The sequence below is a fragment of the Dendrobates tinctorius genome, unplaced genomic scaffold, assembly GCF_039654945.1.
Source record: "Dendrobates tinctorius isolate UK_male_01 unplaced genomic scaffold, ASM3965494v1 ptg000005l, whole genome shotgun sequence".
Lineage (NCBI taxonomy): Eukaryota > Metazoa > Chordata > Amphibia > Anura > Dendrobatidae > Dendrobates > Dendrobates tinctorius.
Window position 1 is genome coordinate 32,443,470 of NW_027361673.1, and position 25,321 is coordinate 32,468,790.

At 45.3% G+C, this 25,321-nt stretch overlaps 1 protein-coding gene across 1 annotated transcript in view; it reads left to right on the forward strand.

Annotated features, from left to right (window-relative positions):
• The window catches only part of LOC141084521 (collagen alpha-6(VI) chain-like), a 389,499-nt gene that overhangs the window by 294,153 nt on the left and 70,025 nt on the right, over positions 1 to 25,321 (forward strand). The window contains exon 28 of the mRNA XM_073569287.1: positions 24,448 to 24,510. Coding sequence (XP_073425388.1) covers positions 24,448 to 24,510 — 63 coding nt within the window. The remainder of the gene's footprint in view (positions 1 to 24,447; positions 24,511 to 25,321) is intronic.

Here is a 25,321-nt window from a genome sequence, read left to right on the forward strand (position 1 = left end):
CTGTCTCCTCAACCCAGGGTTTACACTGAAGGTGTGCCTGCCTGGGCCTCCACCCTGTCCCTGTCTCCAGTCCAGCCCTAAGCTGAACCCACCATCCTCCACCCAGTGAGGGGACCAGACACCAGACCCCACAAATACGTATGGACAGGGGTAAAAGAAACACAACACTGTTAATACACCAGGAAATACAATAATGTGCAAGGGCAACCAAATATATATATAACAGATAGGAGAAAGAACAACTGAGAGATATACTGCACCAGATATCAGACGCTCCAAAACCACCACTGCTGACCGGTATTGCTAGCACTAGGCAAAAGCTATAGTCGGCGATGCCCATAGTCAGGAAGGACTATTTAAAGACCAAGGGCGTGGCCAAGCCCTCAGCCAGCATGACAACCTGGTTAACCCTATCCCGACTGGAACAGAATACCCAACAAAGTCCCTGAGCATACTGTAGTGGAATAGGGCATTACCGCTGTCTGCCGGACACCCTGGTGTGAACAGTGTCCGACATGACACAGTGATCATGTCAGAGAGAAAATCCAAAGCGAGATGATTAATTCCGGTAACGCGCATTTGCTCCCATAAATGTGTTAAGAGAAATCTTGGTACAGGAGAACTAATCCAGTGCACACGTGTCAAAGACCGCTGTCACTGATGAGGTCACTAAACCATTTGCGCATGCTCAAAGGCAAAGACTAAGTATACAGCACCATTTTAGTATTGGAAAATCGTGCCTGGATAAATACTCAATATTAAAATCTATAAGGTAGGACAATATATATTGTAATCATCCAAACCCATACTGGACCAAAACATAGATCCATTTATATGCCAAGAAATGAGGCGAACTAGGAAATTATATACTGGCAACTATTGGTATAGGAACACCCCCATGCCCTCGGGTTGGTAACCTATTTAACCAAAGGAGACACGAGAAAGAGCGCACCACTTATGGAGTACATTCACCACGTACCAATCCAAATGCATGTGTTTAGCAACTGTGTTCATTACCAAAATTTCCACATATTTTTAATCCCTGAAAGCAAAAGAATATGAGCATTTATTGTACCAAGACTATTACAAAGAAGATAATAAAAAGATGGTACTCAGAATAACAATAATTATGACCTTGTAATGGGATGAGTCATGTCCACAATAAAAACCTCTGGTTTAATATTATCTAGGAAAAAGAAAGAAATCTATATAATCAGTTGCCAAAACTACACCACATAAATGTTTCAAATATTATATTTTTGGTTACAGAGGGCAAACCACATTTCTTTATAATGTCACACCAAGTTTAAAATCCACGTTCAAACCATTAGGCTCCACTGTATTTAGTCTCCTCATCCACTCCAATTCTTTAGTTTTGAGTATTTTAACCCTATTACCACCCCTCTTCAGTAGGGGAACATGATCAATAATCCTAAATCTTCAATCCCTCTCTGAATGTTTTAAGTTCAGTAAAGTGCTTGGGTACAGGTAAATCTAATCTGTGTATCTGTGTTGATTTATTCTTGTTTTGAAGTCACACGTTGTCTCTCCTAAATATAAGAAGTTACATGGACACTAGCAGATATATTATATAATCAGTTGAGCAAGTAAGATAATGATGGATTGAGAAAACCTTTTGTGTAACTGGATGTTGAAAGGTATCTCCTTTAGGCATGTTAGAACAATTAATACAACTTAAGCACGGGTAACAACCTGTTCTTTTTTTACCCGTTAATGAAGTAGGAGTAGACATCTTGAATGTACCTATGTCCGCACTAACTAATTTGTCTTTAATGTTTCTTGCACATTTGTACAAAGTAAGTGGAGGTGTACTAAATTCCTTATTTCCCGGTAAACATTTGCCTAACATTTGCCAATGTCGCTTGAAAATACCTATTATTTTACTTTCATCGCAAAAAGTTGTTACCATAGGGATCCTATCCATAGTTTTATTACTTTGCCTGATTTAACTCAAGAGGTTGTCGCGTTTGTCCTTTTACCTCAAACTTCCATTTGTCCAACAGTTTCTTTGGACACCTCCTCTGTCTAAATTTCTTACTCATATTCTCTAATGATACATCAAGGACATCATCATTGACAATTCTTTTAACACGAAGGAACTGGCTAAAAAGTAATGACTCCACTATCCTGCGCCGATGGTGGCTATCATACCTGAAAAGATTGTTCCTATCTGTAAGCTTAACAAAAATTTCAGTTGAAAAGTGATTATTACAGTTCACCAATACATCAAGGAAGTGTAGTTCAGATACGCAGGAGGTTAATGTGAATTGTATGTCCTTATTACGACTATTCAAAAAACTATGAAACTTAACCAGATCCTCAGACAAACCTGTCCATAGGAGGAAGACATCATCTATGTATCGCTACCACCTCAGCACATACTGAAAGTGGTGGGACACATAGACAAGGTCCTCCTCCATGGCCGTCATTGTGTAAGACAGGATTATGCACCCATGGCTGTACCTCTACGTTGTTTGAAGAAATCATCACCAAACAAAAAATAATTATTATCTAAGACCACGTACAGTAAATCCAAAATGAACTCAATTATCACAGGAGTATAAGATGTTCCCTCAAGACTTTTACATACTGCACTTAGGCCTATTTCATGGGTTATAGATGTATAGAGGTATATGACATCAAAAGATGCCAAAATAATGTTACCCTCTGGTTTAACATTTTCCAGTTTCCATAAGAAATCAGTGGTGTCCAATATGAATGAAGCAGCCTGTTTCACCAATGGGCCCAAAATTTTATCCAAACAAATTTCAATGTGGCTGAAAATAGAATTGCACCCTGAAATGATAGGACATCCATGAGGATTTTGTAAGCATTTATATATTTTAGGTAGTGCATATATAACTGGGGCCACTGGATATTCCACCAATAGATACTTATAAAGATTTTCATCTATAACATCCTTATGCAATACTCCGTCCAATAAATTATTGATTTTTTTTGTTTATCAAAAATATTGGATTGCCATTAACCCCTTTACCCCAAGGGTGGTTTGCACGTTAATGACAGGGCTAATTTTTACAATTATGACCACTGTCCCTTTATGAGGTAGTAACTCTGGAATGCTTCCATGGATCCTGGTAATTCTGACACTGTTTTCTTGTGACATATTGTACTTCATGTTAGTGGTAAAATTTCTTTGATATAACATGCGTTTACTTGTGAAAAAAATGGAAATTTGGCGAAAATTTGGAAAATTTCGCAATTTTTCATGCTCTTAAATCACAGATATGGCACACAAAATACTTAAGTAACATTTCCCACATGTCTACTTTACATCAGCACAATTTTGGAACCAAATTTTTTTTTGTTAGGACGTTATAAGGGTTAAAAGTTAACCAGTGATTTCTCATTTTTACAACACCATTTTTTGGGGGGGACCACATCACATTTGAAGTCACTTTGAGGGGTCTATATGATAGAAAATACCCAAAAGTGATACCATTCTAAAAACTGCACCCCTCAAGGTGCTCAAAACCACATTCAAGAAGTTTATTAACCCTTCAGGTGCTTCACAGAAATTTTTTGAATGTTTAAAAAAAATGAACATTTAACTTTTTTTACAAAAAAATTATTTCAGGTCCAATTTTTTTTATTTTTCCAAGGGTAACAGGAGAAATTGGACTGCAAAAGTTTTTGTGCAATTTGTCCTGAGTACGCTCATACCCCATATGTGGGTTGGGAACCACTGTTTCTGTGCATTTGACTTTTTCAATGCAAAATTGTCTGGAATTGAGATCAGATGTCATGTCGCATTTGAAGAGCCCCTGATGTGCCTAAACAGTGGAAATCCCCCACAAATGACTGCATTTTGGAAACTAGACCCCCCAAGGAACTTATCTAGATGTGTGGTGAGAACTTTTAACCCCCAAGTGCTTCACAGAAGTTTCTAACGTAGAGCCATAAAAATATAAAATCATATTTTTTTCCACAAAAATTATATTTTCACCCCCAATTTTTTTATTTTCCAAAGGGTAACAGAAGAAATTGGATGCCAAGAGTTATTGTGCAATTTGTCTGAGTACGCTGATACCCCATTTGTGGGGGGAAACCACTGTTTTGGTGCATGGCAGAGCCCTGAAGAGAAGGAGCACCGTTTGACTTTTTCAACACAGAATTGGCTGGAATTGAGATCAGACGCCATGTCGCATTTGGAAAGCCCCTCATGTGCCTAAACAATGGAAACCCCCCAATTCTAACTCCAACCCTAACCCCAACACACCCCTAACACTAATCCCAACCCTAACCCTAGCCCTAACTCTAATTGGAAAATTGAAATAAATATTTTTTTAAATTTTATTATTTTTCCCTAGCTAAGGGGGTGATAAAGGGGGTTTTGATTTACTATTTATAGCGGGTTTTTATGTTTGGCAGCTGTCACATGCTTAAAGACCCTTTTTTTGCAAAAAATAGTTTTTGCATTACCACATTTTCAGAGCTATAATTTTTCCATATTTTGGCCCACAGAGTCATGTGAGGTCTTATTTTTTGCATGACGATTTGTCGTTTTTATCGGTACCATTTTTGGGCACATGACATTTTTTAATCGCTTTTTATTATGATTTTTGGGAGGCAGAATGAACAAAACCAGCAATTCATGAATTTCTTTGGGGGGGGCCTTTATATCGTTCCACGTGTGGTAAAATTGATAAAGCAGTTTCATTCTTTGGGTCAGTATGATGACAGTGATACCTCATTTATATCATTTTTGTATGTTTTGGCGCTTTTATACAATAAAAACTATTTTATATAAAAAAAAATTATTATTTTTGCATCGCTTTGTTCAGAGAGCTATAATGTTTTTAATTTTTTGCTGATGACGCTGTATGGTGGCTCATTTTTTGTGGGACAAGATGACATTTTCATCGGTACCATGTTTATTTATATCCATCTTTTTGATCATGTGTTAGTCCACTTTTTATTCGGCAGTATGATGACAATGCATTGGGTTTTTTTGCCTTTTTTTAAGGGGTTCACTAAAGGGGTTAACTGGAGGGACAGTTTTATAGGGCGGGTCGTTACTGACATGGTGACACTAAATATGTGTACTTTTATTGTTTTGTTATTATTTACCTAAAGAAATGAATTTATTGGGGAATATTTTTTTTCTTTATTTAGGATTTTTTTAAATTATTTTTACACATGATAATTTTTTTTTATGCTTTTTTACTTTGTCCCAGGGTGGGGCATCACTATATAGTGTCAGATCACTGATCTGACACTTTGAAGAGCACTGTGTCAGATCAGCGATCTGACAAGCACTGCAGGAGGCTTCTCAGCGCCTGCTCTCAGCAGGCACTGACAAGCCACCTCCCTGCATAAAACCCGGAAGAACCCCGTGGCCATCTTGGAACCGGGGGCCTGCAGGGAGGAGGCCCTCGGAAAACGTGATCACATCGCGTTGTTCTGAGGGTCTCGGGGAAGCACGCAGGGAGCCCCCGCCTTGCCCGATGCTTCCCTATGCCACCGAAATACTGCGATCATGTTTGATCGCAGTGTGCCGAGGGTTAAAGTCAGGGACCACTCCTGGCATATAATCAGCTGACACCCGGCCGTGATCAGTTGCGCTCCCCCCCGGACGGGATAGTACATAAGATGTCAGAAAGGGGTTCATCCTTTCATAAACCTGTGAATCATCCAACTGGCGTCTTATTTCAGCTACATAGCAAAGTGTGTCCATGAGGATAACAGCACCACCCTTGTTGCTGGCCTGATGGTGATAGAGGAGAAAAAATGATGCGCGCTCTGCTCAATAAGATTCGCCAGTTTAACTTGGGTGGACCCCAAATCAGACTAAGAAGAAAACAGCCGCACTCAATCAATGATATACTTTGCAAAAATATTTTGTGTTTATTATATGTGCAGAAAACACAATAGCAGGATAAAACAATGATAAGGTTACCTTTCCATCATTCTTTCATCCTGCTGTGGTGTTTTCTGCACTTATAATAAACACAAAATATTTTTGCAAAGTATATCATTGATTAAGTGCGGCTGTTTTCTTCTTACTTTGTCTTGATGGTGAGGTCGCTGTCATGGACCAACAATTTCGGTGCTAGGTTCTCAGCCTTAGTGAAATTCAGATAACGAAATCGGCCTTTTATCAAAGACTGTTTTAAATTTTTTATATCATTAATTACAGCAGCAATAACAGGTGCATCTACAATTGGAACAAAATCACTCGGGTTAGATAATATGAATTTTTGTCATTTCTCGCAGGGGTTAACACTACCTGATCTTTTCCCAAACTCCTCGAGTACCAATACTTCAATTTTATAGATCCAAAATAGTTCAGTTTACAAACGAAACCAAATAGTGTGACTATTTGGGCTAAATGAATAACCCTTTTGTAACACCATAATTTCATTTTTAAAGTTTTTGAAGAAAGATTTACCACTAAATTTGGTCCTTTGCCTTCTATGTTGCTTGTCTCACTGGATTTGTTTGTCCCTTCAATTTCTTTTCTCTTTTGTCCAGTTGGTGTTTCCTCCCTCCTCTTCTTTTTCTCTGTTGTCTTCTTCCATTCCTTATCAGGATCCTGTCAGCACCGGCGAACTGCCACAGCTGAGCAGGGTGACTCACCCACACTGCAGGAGGGCCCGGGGTCAGGTACTGCAGGGAAAGTTCAGACAGACGGGACCTGCGACGCTGAAGTGTTATGATTGAGTCACCGTAGGAGGCAGACACAAAAATAGAAGCTACGTCCAGAAAACCAGAGAAGTTGGCAACTATTAGATTGCAGACCCCTGAACCTATCAACACAACTAGCAGTAGCCGTGGGGGGTTCCTACGATGCCCTAGACCCCTCGATCACAGCCGGAGCGCTAAATAGCCTAAAGACAGAAAAGGAAATCTAAACTGCCCCAGAGCAGACCCCAAAGTAAAAGGCAGCCCCCAACATATAATGACGGTGAAGCAAGATGAAAAAACACTCACACAGATAGAAAGATAGGCTGAGCAAACGATGGGGCCCAAGCTAGCTAAACAGAACAGGAAAGGAAGGTTGCTGTCTGCAATCTGCCAAAACCCTATCAAAGACATAAGCCAACAAGCTGATATGAAAAAAACCCTGAAGCAGCTAGGCTTCAAAAACTAAATCAGCACTCAGGTAATTTCAGAAGACAGAGCTAAAGGAATTCAGCACACCCCAGCAGGGAATGGCAGAAATCCAGAAAAACAAAGCAAAACAAAGTCTAAGCACAAATGCAAAAAGCCGAGCAGAAAACTTAGCTTTAGAGGAGCAGGAATTCAGACTGGTCTCCAAGGATCCCACAGAGAAATCACCCGCAGGGCAGAAGGGCGTCGGCAGCCTTATATCCAGTCAGTAACTCCACTCAGCCAGTCATCATCATCAGACTCAGGTGTTTGATAATCAGGCTCACTACCTTTCTTTACCAGAAGAGGGAGTTCCTCGGGCCTCAGTAGTGAAGGGGAAAATGAACTCACAACAGTACCTCCCCCTTGAGGAGGGGTCACCGAACCCTCAACCACGCCACCAGGGCGATCAGGGTGAGCCTGATGAAAGGCACGCACCAATCTTTTGGCATGAATATCAGAGGCAGAGACCCAGGAATTATCCTCCTGACCATAACCCTTCCACTTAACCAAATACTGGAGTCTCCGTCTAGCCAGACGGGAATCCAGTACTTTCTCTACCTCATATTCCATGTTGCCTTCAACCAACAGGGTCTGGAGGTGCCACCCCCAGAACAACAGGTTCAACAAACCTCTTCAACAAAGATTTATGGAACACATTATGGATTTTAAATGTGACAGGAAGAGCCAAACGAAAAGAGACCGGATTAATAATCTCCAAAATCTTGTAAGGTCCAATAAATCTAGGCTTAAACTTAGGAGAAGCCACCTTCATAGCAATATTTTTTGATGATAACCACACCATATCACCAACCTTAAACTGGAGACCAATGGTCCTATGTCGGTTGGAAAACCGCTGGGCCTTTTCCTGGGAGAGAGATAACTTATCCACCACTTGGTCCCAGATCTGGTGCATTCTCTCCACCACAGTGTCAACACCTGGGCAGGCAGAGGGCTCCACCTGCCCTGAAGAAAATCGAGGATGAAACCCAAAGTTACAAAAAAAAGGTGACATCAAAGTGGCAGAACTAGCTCTATTATTTAAAGCAAATTCGGCCAAGGGCAAAAATGAAACCCAATCATCCTGATCAGCAGAAATAAAACATCTCAAATATGACTCCAAGGTCTGGTTTGTTCTCTCTATCTGCCCATTGGTCTGAGGGTGAAAAGCAGAGGAGAAGGACAACTGAATTCCCAGCTTGGAACAGAAAGTTCTCCAAAATCTAGACACAAACTGGACTCCTCTGTCAGATACAATGTTCTCAGGAATCCCGTGCAAGCGAACCACCTGTTGTAAAAACAGGGGCACCAGCTCAGAGGAAGACGGCAACTTAGGGAGTGGTACAAGATGAACCATCTTAGAGAACCTATCACAAATCACCCAAATAACAGTCATCCTTTGAGAGACAGGCATATCAGAGATGAAATCCATTGAAATATGGGTCCATGGCCTCTTGGGGACAGCCAAAGGCATCAACAACCCACTAGAGCGAGAACACGATTTAGACCGGGAGCACATCCCACAGGACTGCACAAAATTCCTGACATCACGAGACAAGGAGGGCCACCAAAAAGACCGACTCACCAGATCTCTAGTACCAAAAATACCTGGATGACCAGCCAAAGCAGAGCAATGAACTTCAGACATCACTCTCTTCTTCCACTGGTCAGGAACATACAACTTTCCACTGGGACAACGCTCAGGTTTGTCCTCCTGGAACTCTTTCAGAGCACGTCTCAAATCGGGCGAGATGGCAGAAAGAACTACCCCTTCGCCTAAGATGGTAGCAGGCTTGGTCACCACAGGAGAATCAGCAAAGAAGCTCCTAGAGAGGGCGTCTGCCTTGACATTCTTAGTTCCAGGAAGAAAAGAAACCACAAAATCAAAACGTGTAAAAAACAAGGCCCACCTAGCCTGTCTAGGGTTCAAGCGCTTAGCCGACTCTAGGTAAATCAAATTCTTGTGGTCAGTGAGGACCACGACTTGATGCTTAGCTCCCTCCAACCAATGTATAAACTCCTCAAATGCCCATTTCATGGCCAACAGTTCCCGATTCCCTACATCATAGTTACGTTCAGATGGAGAGAACTTTCGGGAAAAGAAAGCACAGGGATTCATTTTAGATGTTACAGGATCCTTTTGGGACAAAACAGCTCCTGCACCAATCTCAGAAGCATCCACCTCTACCTGGAACGGAAGTGAGACATCAGGTTGCCGCAAAACCGGGGCGGAGGTGAATCTTCGCTTCAGCTCCTGAAAGGAAGAAACAGCCTCCAGAGACCAATTTAACACATCAGCACCCTTCTTAGTCAAATCAGTCAATGGCTCGGCAATACTAGAAAATTTTGCTATAAATTTCCGATAAAAATTAGCAAAACCCAAAAACTTCTGGAGGGCCTTCAAAGAAGTGGGCTGAACCCAATCGTAAATGGCCTGTACCTTGTCCGGGTCCATTTCAATAGTTGACGGGGACAAAATAAATCCCAAAAAAGAAATCCTCTGTACTCCAAAAAGGCATTTAGATCCTTTGACATACAGGGAATTCTCCCTCAAGATCCGGAACACAGTCCGAATATGTTCCACATGAGAATCCCAATCTTTGGAGAAGATCAAAATATCATCCAGATAGATAATCAAAAGTTTATCGACAAAATCTCGGAAAATATCGTTCATGAAGCACTAGAAGACAGAAGGGGCATTAGTGAGCCCAAAAGGCATCACCAGGTACTCAAAATGTCCCTCCGGAGTATTAACCGCCGTCTTCCATTCATCCCCATGCTTAATGCGAATAAGATTATACGCCCCCCTGAGGTCAAGCTTGGTAAACCAGCAAGCACCTTTAACTCTGGAGAATAGATCAGAAATCAGGGGTAACGGATACTGATATTTAACAGTAATTTTGTTGAGGGCACGATAATCAATACAAGGTCTTAATGATCCATCCTTTTTGGCTACAGAAAAAAACCCGGCACCTAAGGGTGACGAGGATGGTCTAATATGACCCTTCTCCAACGCCTCCTTAATATAGGATCGCATAGCCTCGTGCTCGGGTACAGATAAATTGAAGAGCCGACCAGGCCCGGATTGGCAATATAACCAACCGGGCATTTTCCCGCTGGGCCGCTGTCACCTGGGCCGCTTGCCAGCTGCTGCGGCCACTGTTGCTCCTGCCGCCGTGCCCGCACGGCGGTGATAGTTTCCAAGTTCCTCCCGCACTGCAGGGAGATAAGCTGCCACGCCCCCCCTCGCACCCCATCCTCGCACCCCATCCTCGCCTTAGCATGAGACCCCCTCCCCCCGCAGCCACTCACAGCGTCGCACTCGCTTGCCTGCTCGCTCTGTTCGCAGGACCTGTGATGAGGTCACAGGAGGGGAGGAGTCATGGGGTCACATGATCAGGAGCCTTTGTCCAGACCCCCGATCATGTCACCCCTGACTCCGCCCCTCCTGTGACCTCATCACAGGTCCTGTGCGCTCAGCCTTGCCTCTACCGTCTGCAAGACTCTGCTTTGCTGTTGTCATGGTGCTGGTTGAGGTAAGTATGTGTGGGGTCAGGATTTACAGTGTGGATGTAGCAGAGCCGTGTGTGTACGAGGTGTACGGAGCGGAGCTGTGTGTGTACGCGATGTACGGAGAGGAGCCGTGTGTGTACGAGGTGTACGGAGAGGAGCCGTGTGTGTACGAGGTGTACGGAGAGGAGCCGCGCGTGTACGAGGTGTACGGAGAGGAGCCGTGTGTACGAGGTGTACGGAGAGGAGCCGTGTGTACGAGGTGTACGGAGCGGAGCCGTGTGTGTACGAGGTGTACGGAGCGGTGCCGTGTGTGTACGAGGTGTACGGAGAGGAGCCGCGCGTGTACGAGGTGTACGGAGAGGAGCCGCGCGTGTACGAGGTGTACGGAGAGGAGCCGTGTGTACGAGGTGTACGGAGAGGAGCCGTGTGTGTACGAGGTGTACGGAGCGGAGCCGTGTGTGTACGAGGTGTACGGAGCGGAGCCGTGTGTGTACGAGGTGTACAGAGTGGTGCCGTGTGTGTACGAGGTGTACGGAGAGGAGCCGTGTGTACGAGGTGTACGGAGCAGAGCCGTGTGTGTACGAGGTGTACGGAGCGGTGCCGTGTGTGTACGAGGTGTACGGAGAGGAGCCGCGCGTGTACGAGGTGTACGGAGAGGAGCCGCGCGTGTACGAGGTGTACGAGGTGTACGGAGAGGAGCCGCGCGTGTACGAGGTGTACGGAGAGGAGCCGCGCGTGTACGAGGTGTACGGAGAGGAGCCGCGCGTGTACGAGGTGTACGGAGAGGAGCCGCGCGTGTACGAGGTGTACGGAGAGGAGCCGAGCGTGTACGAGGTGTACGGAGAGGAGCCGCGCGTGTACGAGGTGTACGGAGAGGAGCCGCGCGTGTACGAGGTGTACGGAGAGGAGCCGCGCGTGTACGAGGTGTACGGAGCGGAGCCGTGTGTGTGTACGAGGTGTACGGAGCGGAGCCGTGTGTGTGTACGAGGTGGAGCCGCGCGTGTACGAGGTGTACGGAGAGGAGCCGTGTGTACGAGGTGTACGGAGAGGAGCCGTGTGTGTGTACGGAGAGGAGCCGTGTGTACGGAGAGGAGCCATGTGTACGAGGTGTACGGAGCGGAGCCGTGTGTGTGTACGAGGTGTACGAAGCGGAGCCGTGTGTGTGTACGAGGTGTACGAAGCGGAGCCGTGCGTGTACGAGGTGTATGGAGCGGAGCCGTGTGTGTGTACGAGGTGGAGCCGCGCGTGTACGAGGTGTACGGAGAGGAGCCGTGCGTGTACGAGGTGTACGGAGAGGAGCCGTGTGTACGAGGTGTACGGAGAGGAGCCGTGTGTACGAGGTGTACGGAGAGGAGCCGTGTGTACGAGGTGTACGGAGCGGAGCCGCGCGTGTACGAGGTGTATGGAGCGGAGCCGTGTGTGTGTACGAGGTGGAGCCGCGCGTGTATGAGGTGTACGGAGAGGAGCCGCTCGTGTATGAGGTGTACGGAGAGGAGCCGTGTGTGTATGAGGTGTACGGAGAGGAGCCGTGTGTGTACGAGGTGTACGGAGCGGAGCCCTGTGTGTACGAGATGTACGGAGAGGAGCCGCGCGTGTACGAGGTGGACGGAGTGGAGCCGTGTGTGTATGGAGTGGAGCCATATGTGTACGGGATGTACGGAGTGGAGCCAAGTGTGTACAAAGCATACAAAGCGTGCTTTTCCCACGGACACAGGAGTACACGGCGTAGCCCCGAGGAGCATTTTAAAACACACACATGACGTTCCACCTGAAGCGATGTGCTGGAAGCTGACCGGAAATGAGATAATTTCTTGAGGAGATTGTGACGGAACCAGGAATGCTTCAGATCCATCACCGTGTCCTCCTCCGACAGCACAGACAGCGGGATCGCCTTGGAATCGGGGAGGCCGGCCATGTGAGCGGATCATGATAGGTCCTGCACCGGGAGGCTCAGGTGGGCATTACAATGGGAGCCGGGCTGCTATAGTATCTTTGTAGAATCTTTCTTTATTTCTTTCTCTCTTTTTCTTTCTCTCTCTGTTCTTTCTTCCCCTCTTTCTTTCTTTTTCTTTCCTCTCTTTCTCTCTGTTCTTTCTTTCTTTTCTTTACTTCTTTCTTTCTCTCTCTGTTCTTTCTCTGTCTCTCTCTGTTCTTTCTTTCTTTCCCCTCTTTCTTTCTCTCTCTGTTCTTTCTCTGTCTCTCACTGTTCTTTCTTTGTCTCTCACTGTTCTTTCTTTCTTTCCCCTTTCTTTCTCTCTCTCTCTGTTTTCTTTTTGCTCTCTCTCTCTGTTTTCTCTCTTCCTTAGTGCCAGTCAGTGTGCCCATAATGCCAGCCACTGTGCCCTCAGTACCAGTCAGTGTGATCAGCAGTGCCAAATGGGTGCGATTAGGTGTGGACATGGGTGTGACTATTTGTGAAATGGGTGTGGCTGGGCATGGCCAAAATTTGCAGCGGCGCGCTGCGCGCGCCTCAGTCTTTATCCATCTTTCCCTTCTTCAAAAGTTGGGAGGTATGATAGGGGTGGCTATGACCAGGGGGTCTGGTTGCCCAATAGAGAGCAGTTCTGCCAGGAATTCTGTAATCATGCATACAAAAGGGGACAGAGATTTGGGAGGAGTACTGTACCTAAAAGCAATAAATAGGACTGAGCTGAAATACTGGGCACAGCTGTGACTACATGTTATATAGTCGTGTTAATCTCCTCTCACTTCTTGTAAACTACAAGTGTACAAAGATATTATATAGTCACCATGTGACTAGTGGGCCTGTGTAACTTCAAATGCCAGGGCTGAATTTTAGTCCCAGTCCGGCCATGGAGCCGACCCTTGGGAAATTTACACCCCGGGCTCAGTTCAATTGCACAGTCATAACTCCTATGAGGAGGCAGAGACGCAGACTCATTCTCACTAAATACATCATAAAAGTCCGCCAAATAATCAGGAACATCATGCGACTGAGGAGAGGTGGAAAACACCGGAGCCTCACTAAAGGCACACCGACAACCCCAACTCACCACAGACACAGATTTCCAATCCAAAACTGGATTATGAATTTGTAACCAGGGAAACCCCAGAACAATAGTATCATGCAGATTATGCAACACCAAAAATCTGCAATTTTCTTGATGGTCTGGGGCGACCCGCATTACCACCTGGGTCCAAAACTGAGGTTTATTTTTAGCCAAAGGAGTAGCATCAATCCCCCTCAAAGGGATAAGCGTCTGCAGAGGTGTCATCGGAAATCCACAACGTTTAGCAAAATCCAAGTCCATTAGGTTTAGGGCTGCTCCCGAATCCACAAAAGCCTTGGCGGAAAATGTGGACAGGGAGCAGATCAGAGTAATAGCCAGAAGAAACTTAGGTTGAACACCACCAACAGAAAACGTGTGTGCAAAGCGTTTCTCTCGTTTAAGACAGACATAAATAATATGCGAGGCATCTCCACAGAAAAAACACAACTTATTACGCCTTCTGAACTCCTGACGCTGCTCTCTGGAAAAAACTCTATCACATTGCATAGGTTCAGACATTTGTTCAACAGGTGGCAACACCTCTCGTGCAGCTTTGCGTTCGCGCAAACGCCGATCAACCTGAATGGCTAATGACATAGAATCGTCAAGACCAGAGGGAACAGGAAATCCCACCATAGTATCTTTTACGGCTTCTGACAACCCCTTCCGAAAGAGAGCAGCCAAGGCATTATCATTCCAGGTAGTAAGTACTGCCCACTTTCGGAATTTTTGACAGTACAATTCTGCAGAATCACGACCCTGGTTCAATGCCAGCAGGGTCTTTTCAGCCTGATCAATGGCATTAGGTTCGTCAGACAACAACCCCAAGGCCTGAAAAAATGCGTTCACATTAGTCAGAATAGGATCATCTGGTTTCAAAGAAAACGCCCAATCCTGGGGATCGCCACGCAGCAAAGAGATGACAATTTTAACCTGCTGCGCGGAGCTCCCTGACGAGTTAGGCTTCAAGGCAAAAAATAATTTACAATTATTTTTGAAATTCAAAAATTTAGACCGATCCCCAAAAAATACATCAGGTGTAGGAATCTTTGGTTCAGCAGCATGAGAATGAGCAAGGTAGGCTGAAATTCCCCGCACTTCCACAGCAAGCTGCTCCACACGATCAGACAATTGCTTTATCTCCATTGAGAGAAAAAAAAATCCCCCTACGGCCTCAGAGATATAGAGGAAAAAATATACACTTTTTTTTTTTTTTTTATGCAATTCTTTCCTGCTATTGAGTACCCTAGGATCTGCGGTATGGCGGGTGATTCTGTTATGATTGAGTCACCGTAGGAGGCAGACACAAAAATAGAAGCTACGTCCAGAAAACCAGAGATGTTGGCAACTATCAGATTGCAGACCCCTGAACCTATCAACACAACTAGCAGTAGCCGTGGGGGGTTCCTACGATGCCCTAGACCCCTCGATCACAGCCGGAGCGCTAAATAGCCTAAAGACAGAAAAGGAAATCTAAACTGCCCCAGAGCAGACCCCAAAGTAAAAGGCAGCCCCCAACATATAATGACGGTGAAGCAAGATGAAAAAACACTCACACAGATAGAAAGATAGGCTGAGCAAACGATGGGGCCCAAGCTAGCTAAACAGAACAGGAAAGGAAGGTTGCTGTCTGCAGTCTGCCAAAACCCTATCAAAGACATAAGCCAACAAGCTGATATGAAAAAGACCCTGAAGCAGCTAGGCTTCAAAAACTAAATCAACACTCAGGTAATTTCAGAAGACAGAGCTAAAGGAATTCAGCACACCCCAGCAGGGAATGGCAGAAATCCAGAAAAACAAAGCAAAACAAAGTCTAAGCACAAATGCAAAAAGCCGAGCAGAAAACTTAGCTTTAGAGGAGCAGGAATTCAGACTGGTCTCCAAGGATCCCACAGAGAAATCACCCGCAGGGCAGAAGGGCGTCGGCAGCCTTATATCCAGTCAGTAACTCCACTCAGCCAGTCATCATCATCAGACTCAGGTGTTTGATAATCAGGCTCACTACCTTTCTTTACCAGAAGAGGGAGTTCCTCGGGCCTCAGTAGTGAAGGGGAAAATGAACTCACAACACTGAAGGTAGTAAGAAGTACAAGGACCTACGATCATGTGACCACAGGGGGCGGGGCTTAGCGTCCCACTGCTGGAGATGATTGTAGGATTCTACTACAGGAATCCTGGAGTAGAGGCGAGGTGAACTCAGGTCAGACAAACGGGGGTCATACACGGAGAGGGCGGTGCAGTACCAGAGGGGCGAGCAGAGAATAGTCAGAATGTAAGCAGTGAGTCATACACGGAGATAGCAGCACAGTACAAGAGGGGCAATCAGAGAATAGTCAGGTCATATGCAATGAGTCATACACAGAGAGGGTAGCGCAGTACAAGAGGGACGGGCAGAACACGGAACAGGGACAGAACCGGATCAGAACCAAACAAGCATAAAGTATCACAGTCACAAAGCACACCAGAGTCACACACACTCAGCCGAGGGTCTGAGTATAAGCAAAGAGGAATGAGCCCACAATGAGGCTATAAAAAGCCTCCCAGAATCTCAGAGTGAGGCCGTCCAGATTAACCTCTGAACTACCTAATCCCACAAACTAAGCAGATCATGACATTGCTTTTGTTGATCCTACTAGACAAATTCTTGTAATATAGGATTCATAATGTACAGTATAAGGGTGTGTGCAGACGCTGCGGAATCCGCTGCAGATTAATCCGCACCGATTTTACAAAAACCGCAGATAAAACCGCAGGTCAAAAGACCTGCAGATTATCTGCGGTTTAGCCTGCGGTTTGGTCCTGCGGATTCACCATCTCCACAATGGTGGAGATAGGAACCCGCTGCGGATTCCGCAGAAAGAATTGACATGTCAATTGAGTATACTCGTTGCTCAGGTTTTCCCCGAGCATGCTCGGGTGATCTCCGAGTATTTGTAAGTGCTTGGAGATTTAATTTCTGTCACCACAGCTGCATTATTTGCGGCTACTTGACAGCCTGAATACATGTGGGGATTCCCTAACAAACAGGCATTCCCCACATGTATTCAGGCTGTCAAGTAGCCATAAATCATGCAGCTGCGGTGACAGAAATTAAATCTCCGAGCACTTCCAAATACTCGGAGATCACCTGAGCAACGAGTATACTCGCTCATCACTAGTGACAGCATATTCAGAAATGTGGCCTCTCCCTCTATACCTCCAAGGATTCTCTCCTCATCCTCTGTGGTTTAGAAAAAATTGTCGGGCATATCCAGATTGCCACTATATGTGGCCATAATGGAGCAAGAAAAAACTGTGCATGCTTCAAAAAGGTAATAATTACAGAAAAAGTAAAAAAAAAGCAGCATAATTAAATGTAGGGTGCAGAGCCTCAAAAGTACATACCAGTCCTTATATAAGTCCAAAAAGAGGTTGAAGCAGCACAACATAATGTAGTTATAAGGTGCTATCAATTAGCCCATATGGCAACGTTTCGGTCCTAGGTGTGGACCTTTCTCAAGCAGTTGTAAAAGTGCATGTGCAGAGTTTTTATGGCAACCAAATTGACAAAACATTTAGCAGCTATATCCAAAATATATAACAGTGTAACAGTGATGTGATCATGATTTACATAGCGATACATCAAGACATGATTACATAAAGTAATACAGTGCAAGAAAGTGATATCATATATCATACAATATAATAAATGTGCAAAAAGCTGTAATTGATCATTAAAACCAGCTGTTCAAAATTAATTATAGAGCATGACTCACCCCATCAGTATATTACAGATAGTGCTGAAAAACGGCTTCCCATTATTCACAGTGATCATGTCAGGGAGAAAATCCAAAAAGAGATGATTACTTCCGGTAATGCGCATTTGCTCCCATAAATGTGTTAAGTTCCATCTTGGTAGAGGAGAACTAATCCAGTGCACACATGTCAAAGACCACTGTCACTGATGAGGTCACTAAACCATTCGTGCATGCTCAAAGATATAGACAAAGTATACAGCGCCATTTTAGTATAGGAAAATCGTGCCTGGATAAATACTCAACATTAAAATATATAAGGTAGGACAATATACGTAGTAATAATCCAAACCCATACTGGAATATATATATATATATATATATATATATATATATATAGTGAGGTCTCCTTTTGTATATAGAAAGCTATGTGGGGGCTCATACTATATATATAGGAGGCTCATACTGTAAATAGGAGGATATGTGGGGATTCAACTGTATATTCGAGGCTAAGTGGGGCTCATACTGTACTGTATATATGAGGTTATCTGAGGGCTCATGCTGTGTATAGGAGGTTATGTGTGGCTCATACTATGTATCGGAAGACTATGTGGGGCTCATACTGTATATAAGAGGCAATGTGGGACTCATACTGTATATATGAGGCTATCTGAGGGCTCATACTGTATATAGGAGGTTATGTAGGGTTCATACTATACATGGAATATGTGGGGTTCATACTGTGTATAGGAGTCTACATGAGGGCTCATATTGTATACAGTATTTTATGTGGGTCTCATACTGTATATAAGAGATAATGTTGGGACTCATACTGTATATAGAATTGCTATGTCTGGCTCATTCTGTATATTAGAGGCTATGTGGGGCTCGTTCTTTATAGAGGAGGCTGGCTATGTGAGGGCTCCTACTATATATAGGAGGCTATGTGTGGATCAAACTGTATACAGCAGCTATGTCTGTGCTCAAACTGTATATAGGAGGCTGCATGGGGGCTCACACTGTAAATAGGAGGCTAAGTGGGGCTCATTCTGTATATAGTAGGCTATGTGAGTGTATAATAAATTGATTACTGAACCTACGGTATATAGATTAGGATTTTAAAAAATACCCCTACAATGTCCTCAAGCTATATGTCTTATGTTACAGATGCAGGTGACGTATGAGGTTCGTTGATCCACTGTGTCACGTGGCAGGCCTACCTTGGAGGGGCATAGCTAAGTGGCTACCCCTGATCACTGGAGCTCCTGATGGTGGAGTCATGGCTGCAAGTAGCCACCAGGCACCACTTCTAGGCAGTTCCCGGTACTGCAGCTGCTGACCCCAGGGTTCAAGTATGCAGATACGAATAGGACTAGGTCTCGAATACGGATTCAGGGTCTGCACTAGGAGCAGGGACTATGGGTTCAGGACTGGCCGCACAAAGACCAGGCACTTTGGGTTCAGAACTGGCCGCACAAGGACCAGGGACTATGGGTTCAGGACTCCCCACACAAGGACCAGGGACTATGGGTTCAGGACTCCCCACACAAGGACCAGGGACTAAACTACCAGGGGACCTCACAACTCATTAGTAGATTACCAAACTGCCTAATGATTCATAGTTGCTTGGAACCTCCCTACTGGAGAGGGTGCCTTTTAAACAGCCTTCCAGCTATTGGCTGAGAGCCATCTTGCAGGTGCACTAAAATACTAAATGCCTTCCAGCTATTGGCTAGGAGCATTTTACTATGTGCACGCACAGCCCTTTGAAGAGCAGTGGCGTGCACGCCACCAGGACTCAGGAGCAGGAAGGAACCAGTGAGGACGTCGGGTACCACACCATGAGGCCATTACGGTGAGTATGCCAGCATCCCTGCATGGAGGGGAAGGGGAACCATGCAGGGGCATCAGCAAATAGTGTTACATCTTAGTAAATACTTCAGTATTCAGTCATTGTTTATTAAGAAGCATTGATACTAAAAATATAGTATTAAGGAACAAGGGACCTTTGAGAATAAGGCCTCTTTCACACTTCAGTTTTTTGCATCAGTCATAATCCGCCAAAAGGACGGATGGCGGATCCGTTGTAGAACTGATGACAACGGATGGCACCCGTCCGTTTTTTTGACGGATCCGACAAATGAAGATTTTTAAAGGGATCGCAGCGTGGAAAAGGAGAGAGAGAGAGTCTGGAGGATCCGCCAGAGAAAAAAACGTTGCAAGCTCCGTTTTGAAATCTTTGAGGATGGTGACGGACAGCAACTTTTGGCAGATCCGCAAAAAAAACGGATGCAACGGACGGCAATCCGTCACAATCCGCCAATAATGGAAGTCAATGGGGAAAAAAACGGATCCTCAAAAAAAAATTGCGGATCCGTTTTTTTCAAAACCTGGCGGATTGTGACGGATTGTAAAAAACTGAAGTGTGAAAGAGGCCTAAAGAGTAAGCAAAGTTTATTGCCCAGATTCATCAAAACCAGCAACTTTCTCGTCGTCTTGATGAGTGCCGTGATAGAGTCAGATGCTCCTGATTCATGAAGAGGTACATGCCTCTTCATGAATTAGAAGTGGTTGACGAGTAGCATGCACCATGCCACAAATCTTTCCGTTCTCTGACAGTTGGTTTTTGAGATGTTATCTAGCTTTGTTTTTCCATCTGAATTATCAGTTGGAACAGAAAGCAATTATTATAAAAATGTAATGAATAAAAGACTTCTTAAAAAAAAAACTTTTTAATCAAGTTCCTATATTGAAACTATCCTGAAAATTAGCATTTTCTAAGCTTAAAAATAGTCTTATACTTAAGGGGGTTTTACACTAAGCAATATCGCTAGCAATATCGCTAAAACGTCACTGGTTTTGTGACGTTATAGCGATATTGCTAGCGATATCGCTCTGTGTGATACTTACCAGCGACCGGCTCCCCCGCTGTCCATCGCTGATCGCGCGAGAATGTCCGGCTCCATTTCTCGTCGGACGCTTCCTGCTGAGACTTCCTGCTGTGACGACGAGCGACGCGTGGAGGCGGGCGGGAGGACGCAGGATCGCTGTGTGTGAATGGTAAGTATCGTGCGCTGCGTCGCTGCTGAATCGCTGTGAGATCTTTCTGTATGAAAGCTCACTAGCGATCATTTAGCGATGCACCAGCGATCCTGACCGGGTCGGATCGCTGGTTGGATCGCTGGTGCATCGCTAAATGTAAAAGGGCCTTTACTGTTCTGTATAAATGAGTTTTCAGCAATCATCTTATCATCACAGTCAGGATAAAAATGAAAGATAACCACCTCCTTCCTCTCTGCATAATGACCTCAGTACAGGTCACAGACCATTCTCACAACACTCCTCAGGGTATGTTCCCATAGTCAGTTAACGCTACGGGTTGGGCACTGCGTTCATCCCCAGCATCTAACCCACAGCAGCCAGATGTTACAGAATAGTGGATGGGATTTCAAGAAATCCCATGCCCACTATGCATGCACCGACACCCGCGGCTTCCCTACGGAGACGGGCATGCCGTGTGTCTTTCCAGACTGCAGCATGTCTATTTATCTTGCGGAAACGCTCAGTCTCCGCATGATAAATGTCACCCGCACAGTGTACTGGATGCGGTGATTCCACACGGTTCAATGAACACATGCGGAATCACCTGCGTTCAAAAGCCGGCAGCGCTTTGGCCGCAGCGGAAATGTGCTGTGCCCAAAGCTTTGCCTAATACTGAACAAGGGCACATACCTTTAGAAGTCAAATAACCTCTCTAATCTGGTGTTTTCTATGGCCCATGTAGCTGCTTTAAAACTTATCTGTAAAATCCCCAACATTGTCATTTTTGCTTGCTAAAGAAAGGATGAATAGTATTATGCTTTATGAACGCATTGAGGCTACCAGAAACGACAAGTGGGATCAGTTTTTTAAGATTTGGGGGCCATGGATGGAGATGGAGTCCAATATACAACTGGATCAGATCTTGCGCATATCACCATAATACCCCCGGACTGTGAGGGTGGGGAGTTGAGATCTGGACTCAGAACTGCAGTACTTAGTCATTATGTATTTGCTCATGGATGGTAGTTCGGATGAGATTGGACTGAAATAATCACAATGGTTAGGCTATCAAAAGGATATTAATGTTATAATAATGCATACTGTGGATCCAATCAGGGCTGGCTCCAGGTTTTTGAGGGCCCCGGCGAAAGAGTCTCAGTGGGCCCCTTTAACACATACCACGATTCATGATGCCCAGATACAGCAGAGAAATATAGGTATAGTACAATGCCAGATTTCACTTCTTACATTACATGAGTGACATCTATGGTAAATTCTACAATACCATACAGCAGAGGGGCTTTATTTAAGTCAACCACTTATATGCCCATTTTTGTGACCTACTCCCTCTTCCTCAGTTACCAGTAGGCATCACTGTGCAGGGCGAGCATATGCCTGTCCTGTAGCTCCACCGCTTCTGCCTGCCATCAGTGCCACTCAGTTACACTGGACACACTAGGGAGAGCAGTGTTTAAAGGGAAATGTAGTTTTTAGAAGGATGTCAGATGGTCACTTGATCCGAAGCGCTGGCCATCTGACAATATAAAGGGGTACAAAAATGCTAGGGTGTCCATCTACAAAAGGAAATACGATATTAAAAGTGTGAATTTTTAATATATGCTTGCATGTGTGACTTTAAATAAAACTGGGCTATTTGGACAACCCCTTTAAATATTTACTGAACTTAAAGTCTTTAGATTCGTACCTATTTATGGTATACGTCAGATATGCCCAAGAAGGGAACACCCCTTTAATTTATTGGGGTCCCTGGATTTGTTCAGTGTGACCCTTGGACAAAAAAAATAAATTCAGCTCCCCCTGCTGCAGATGGCTAGCTATAGAGACACTGATAGACTCCTATACCCTAGAGATGTGGCCAGTGACCTTCACCTGCCCCCACCCCTGGGTCACCTCCCGGCAGGGCTCACGCATGGGGGACAAGTCCTCGCCATTTCCCACTATTCCCAGGAGTGCTATCACACTCCGGCACAAGCCATACGTGGGAGCACACAGCCTAATAGGCAGGCGGCTCTCCGGGCTTCAGCCACCAACACCAGCAGGACACACACGTGAGCCCAAACCCGGGCATGCCTCTACCCGGGGGGGTCACCGCGCTGAACAGGGCCAGTACCGCAGACATACAGGGCTGCACACCGCAGGCGGGTACTCACAGGCAAGCTGTTCATTGACGTCCGGCTATCAGTCAGGCCGCTAGTGCTTCAATCTACCACTCCTCATCTGACGGTTCCGGCCGCTATGACACCTCTGAGTCAGCGGATGGTAACTGCGTAGTCTGCGCTGTGCGGCATGCGAGTGCTGTATCCCAGACAGCATGAGTGGGCATGTGGATGAGGGAAGCAGGATGTGGCTAAGGACAGGAAGGCTGTGGCTGAGGGAAGGCAGGTAGGATGTGGCTGAGGGCAGGCAGGATGAAGTTGAGGGCAGGCAGGCTGTGACCGAGGGCAGGCAGGCAGGATGAGGTTGAGGGCAGGCAGGCAGGATGAGGTTGATGGCAGGCAGGCAGGATGAGGTTGAGGACAGGCAAGCAAGATGTGGATGAGGGCAGGCAGGATGTGGCTGAGGGCAGGCAGGATGTGGCTGAGGGCAGGCGGGCAGGATGAGGTTTAGGGCAGGCAGGCTGTGGATGAGGGCAGGCAGGCAGGATGTGGATGAGGGCAGGCAGGCAAGATGAGTTTGAGGGCAGGCAGGCTGTGGCTGAGGGCAGGCAGGCAGGATGAGATTGAGGGCAGGCAGGATGTGGCTGAGGGCAGGCAGGCAGGATGAGATTGAGGGCAGGCAGGAAGGATGTGGCTGAGGGCAGGCAGGAAGGATGTGGCTGAGGGCAGGCAGGCAAGATGAGTTTGAGGGCAGGCAGGCTGTGGCTGAGGGCAGGCAGGCAGGATGAGATTGAGGGCGGGCAGGATGTGGCTGAGGGCAGGCAGGATCTGCAGTGATTTTACATAACACAGTCCCATCTGCTGTGCAGATCACTGCTGGGGATGTTGCAGTTTAAAGAGCCCAATGCAGCAGATCTCAGGAAGCAACAGCAAAAACAATGCAAATTAATGTGAGCCAAGTCCCCGGTCCTGCCTGTCCACTGCTGACAGCCACGGCCCATCATGTGCTCCACAGGGGCAGAAATCACACGTAATACGCTGAATTTGCAGAAGGCTGCAGTTACTGTACCTTCTATCAGAATGCAGTGGGATGTTGGGGAGCTCTTCTCACTCTGCTCATGTCTCATCTGTCATTCGTTTTTTTCTATACACATTTAAATTCGTACATTGCAGTTAAAACCCCTAACCAACCTGTTGCATTATCTCCGGCTCGCACGGATCCTTTAATTCTTGGCTGGAAGCTAGAGTCTAGTGGTGGGCGCTAGGACCTGCGCTGACGTCATGGTCATGTGAGTGGTCATGTGCTGGGGGAGGGCTCTGTTGTGATGCTGCTGCTGTGTGTGGACTGTAGAGTAATAGTACAGTGCTGTCACCTCAGTCTGTGCGTGTAATTCCTGCCAGGACGCTGCTGTGACTCCTGCTGTGTGCCGAGTGCATGGAGATAGACAGCACAGTACGGTGTCTGTGAGGGTGACACTAAGCAGTGTGTGTGCGCTGTGTCCCAGACAGCGTGAGTGGCCCCCCCCGTCTCGCCAGGGCCCCGACACTTGCCCGAGTGCGCCGGGTGCTGACGCCGGCCCTGGATCCAATGCTTCTTTTCCCTACTGTGTTACCCATTTGTTGTAATTGTCTTGTCATTCCCTTTATAGACTCTATGTATGTCACGACAAGATAAAATTCCCCTGCGAGGGAATGTGTTTTACAATCTAGTGTTCTTTTGAATTATAAAAATTTTAATAAAAACCAATTTGAAATTAAAACTTATCTGTAAAAGGCTGTTAACAGCAGACCTATAATCATGTCACAAAAAGAACAAATATCTGCTAATGTACAAAATAAATATATTAATTTATTGAATTCAGTAAATTTAAAAACTAAACTATATATTGTTTCCAGGGAGAGGAAGGAGAGCCTGGTGTGGTAGGAGAACGTGGAAAAAATGGTGGAAAAGGACAAAGTGTAAGTATCAAACATTTCATTACCGGTTTCACACTAACTTTTTAGGCTTTTAGAACAGGTGAAAGTGAACTTTTATTAAGTTTCTATTACTACTCTTTTTGTTAAAGGCTATCAGCATCCCAAATAATGGGAATAAGGGTGGCTGCTGACCAGCGTATGAGAAATCATCTGAGTTTCATCCAGAACACAACATTTTTCTACTTTATTTCCAATTTTCATCCTTCTTACATCCGTGTACGCTTTTTTTCTGTCCATGTGACATTAATTTTTTTTTACATCAAATACAGTTTGCTACGTTTATAATACAAATGTATCCATGAAAATCGCATGCCACTTGGATGTTCCGTGTGGGATCCATTTTTTTTTAAGCATCCATAGACTTGAATTGGTGAGTCTTATCTGAGACTCAGAAGAAAGTAGTGCATGCTGCGATTTTTTTTTCTCATAGACAGTTGAACCAAGAAAAAAAACGTTCATCTGAACAGCTCTGTTGAATAACTTGGGTCAGTGTGATGTCCTATTATACAGCACACGTCCAACTTATATGCTCATTTGCATTAGTACTAGAATTATTTTTTCTGCTAGTTTTTTGTGCTGGTTGACAGATAGCTAGTAGAGATGAGAGAACGTGCTCGAACAAGGTGTTATGGTCGGTTGTAACCAAGTGTCTTCGGGATGCTTGAAATAATATGTTCGAGTCCCCTCAACTGCATGTCTCGTTGCTGTAGCAAACAGGCAATCCATGAGGCATACAGGCGCGGGGAACCGAACATATTATTTGAGCACAACAAAGAAAATCAGCACCAGAGCA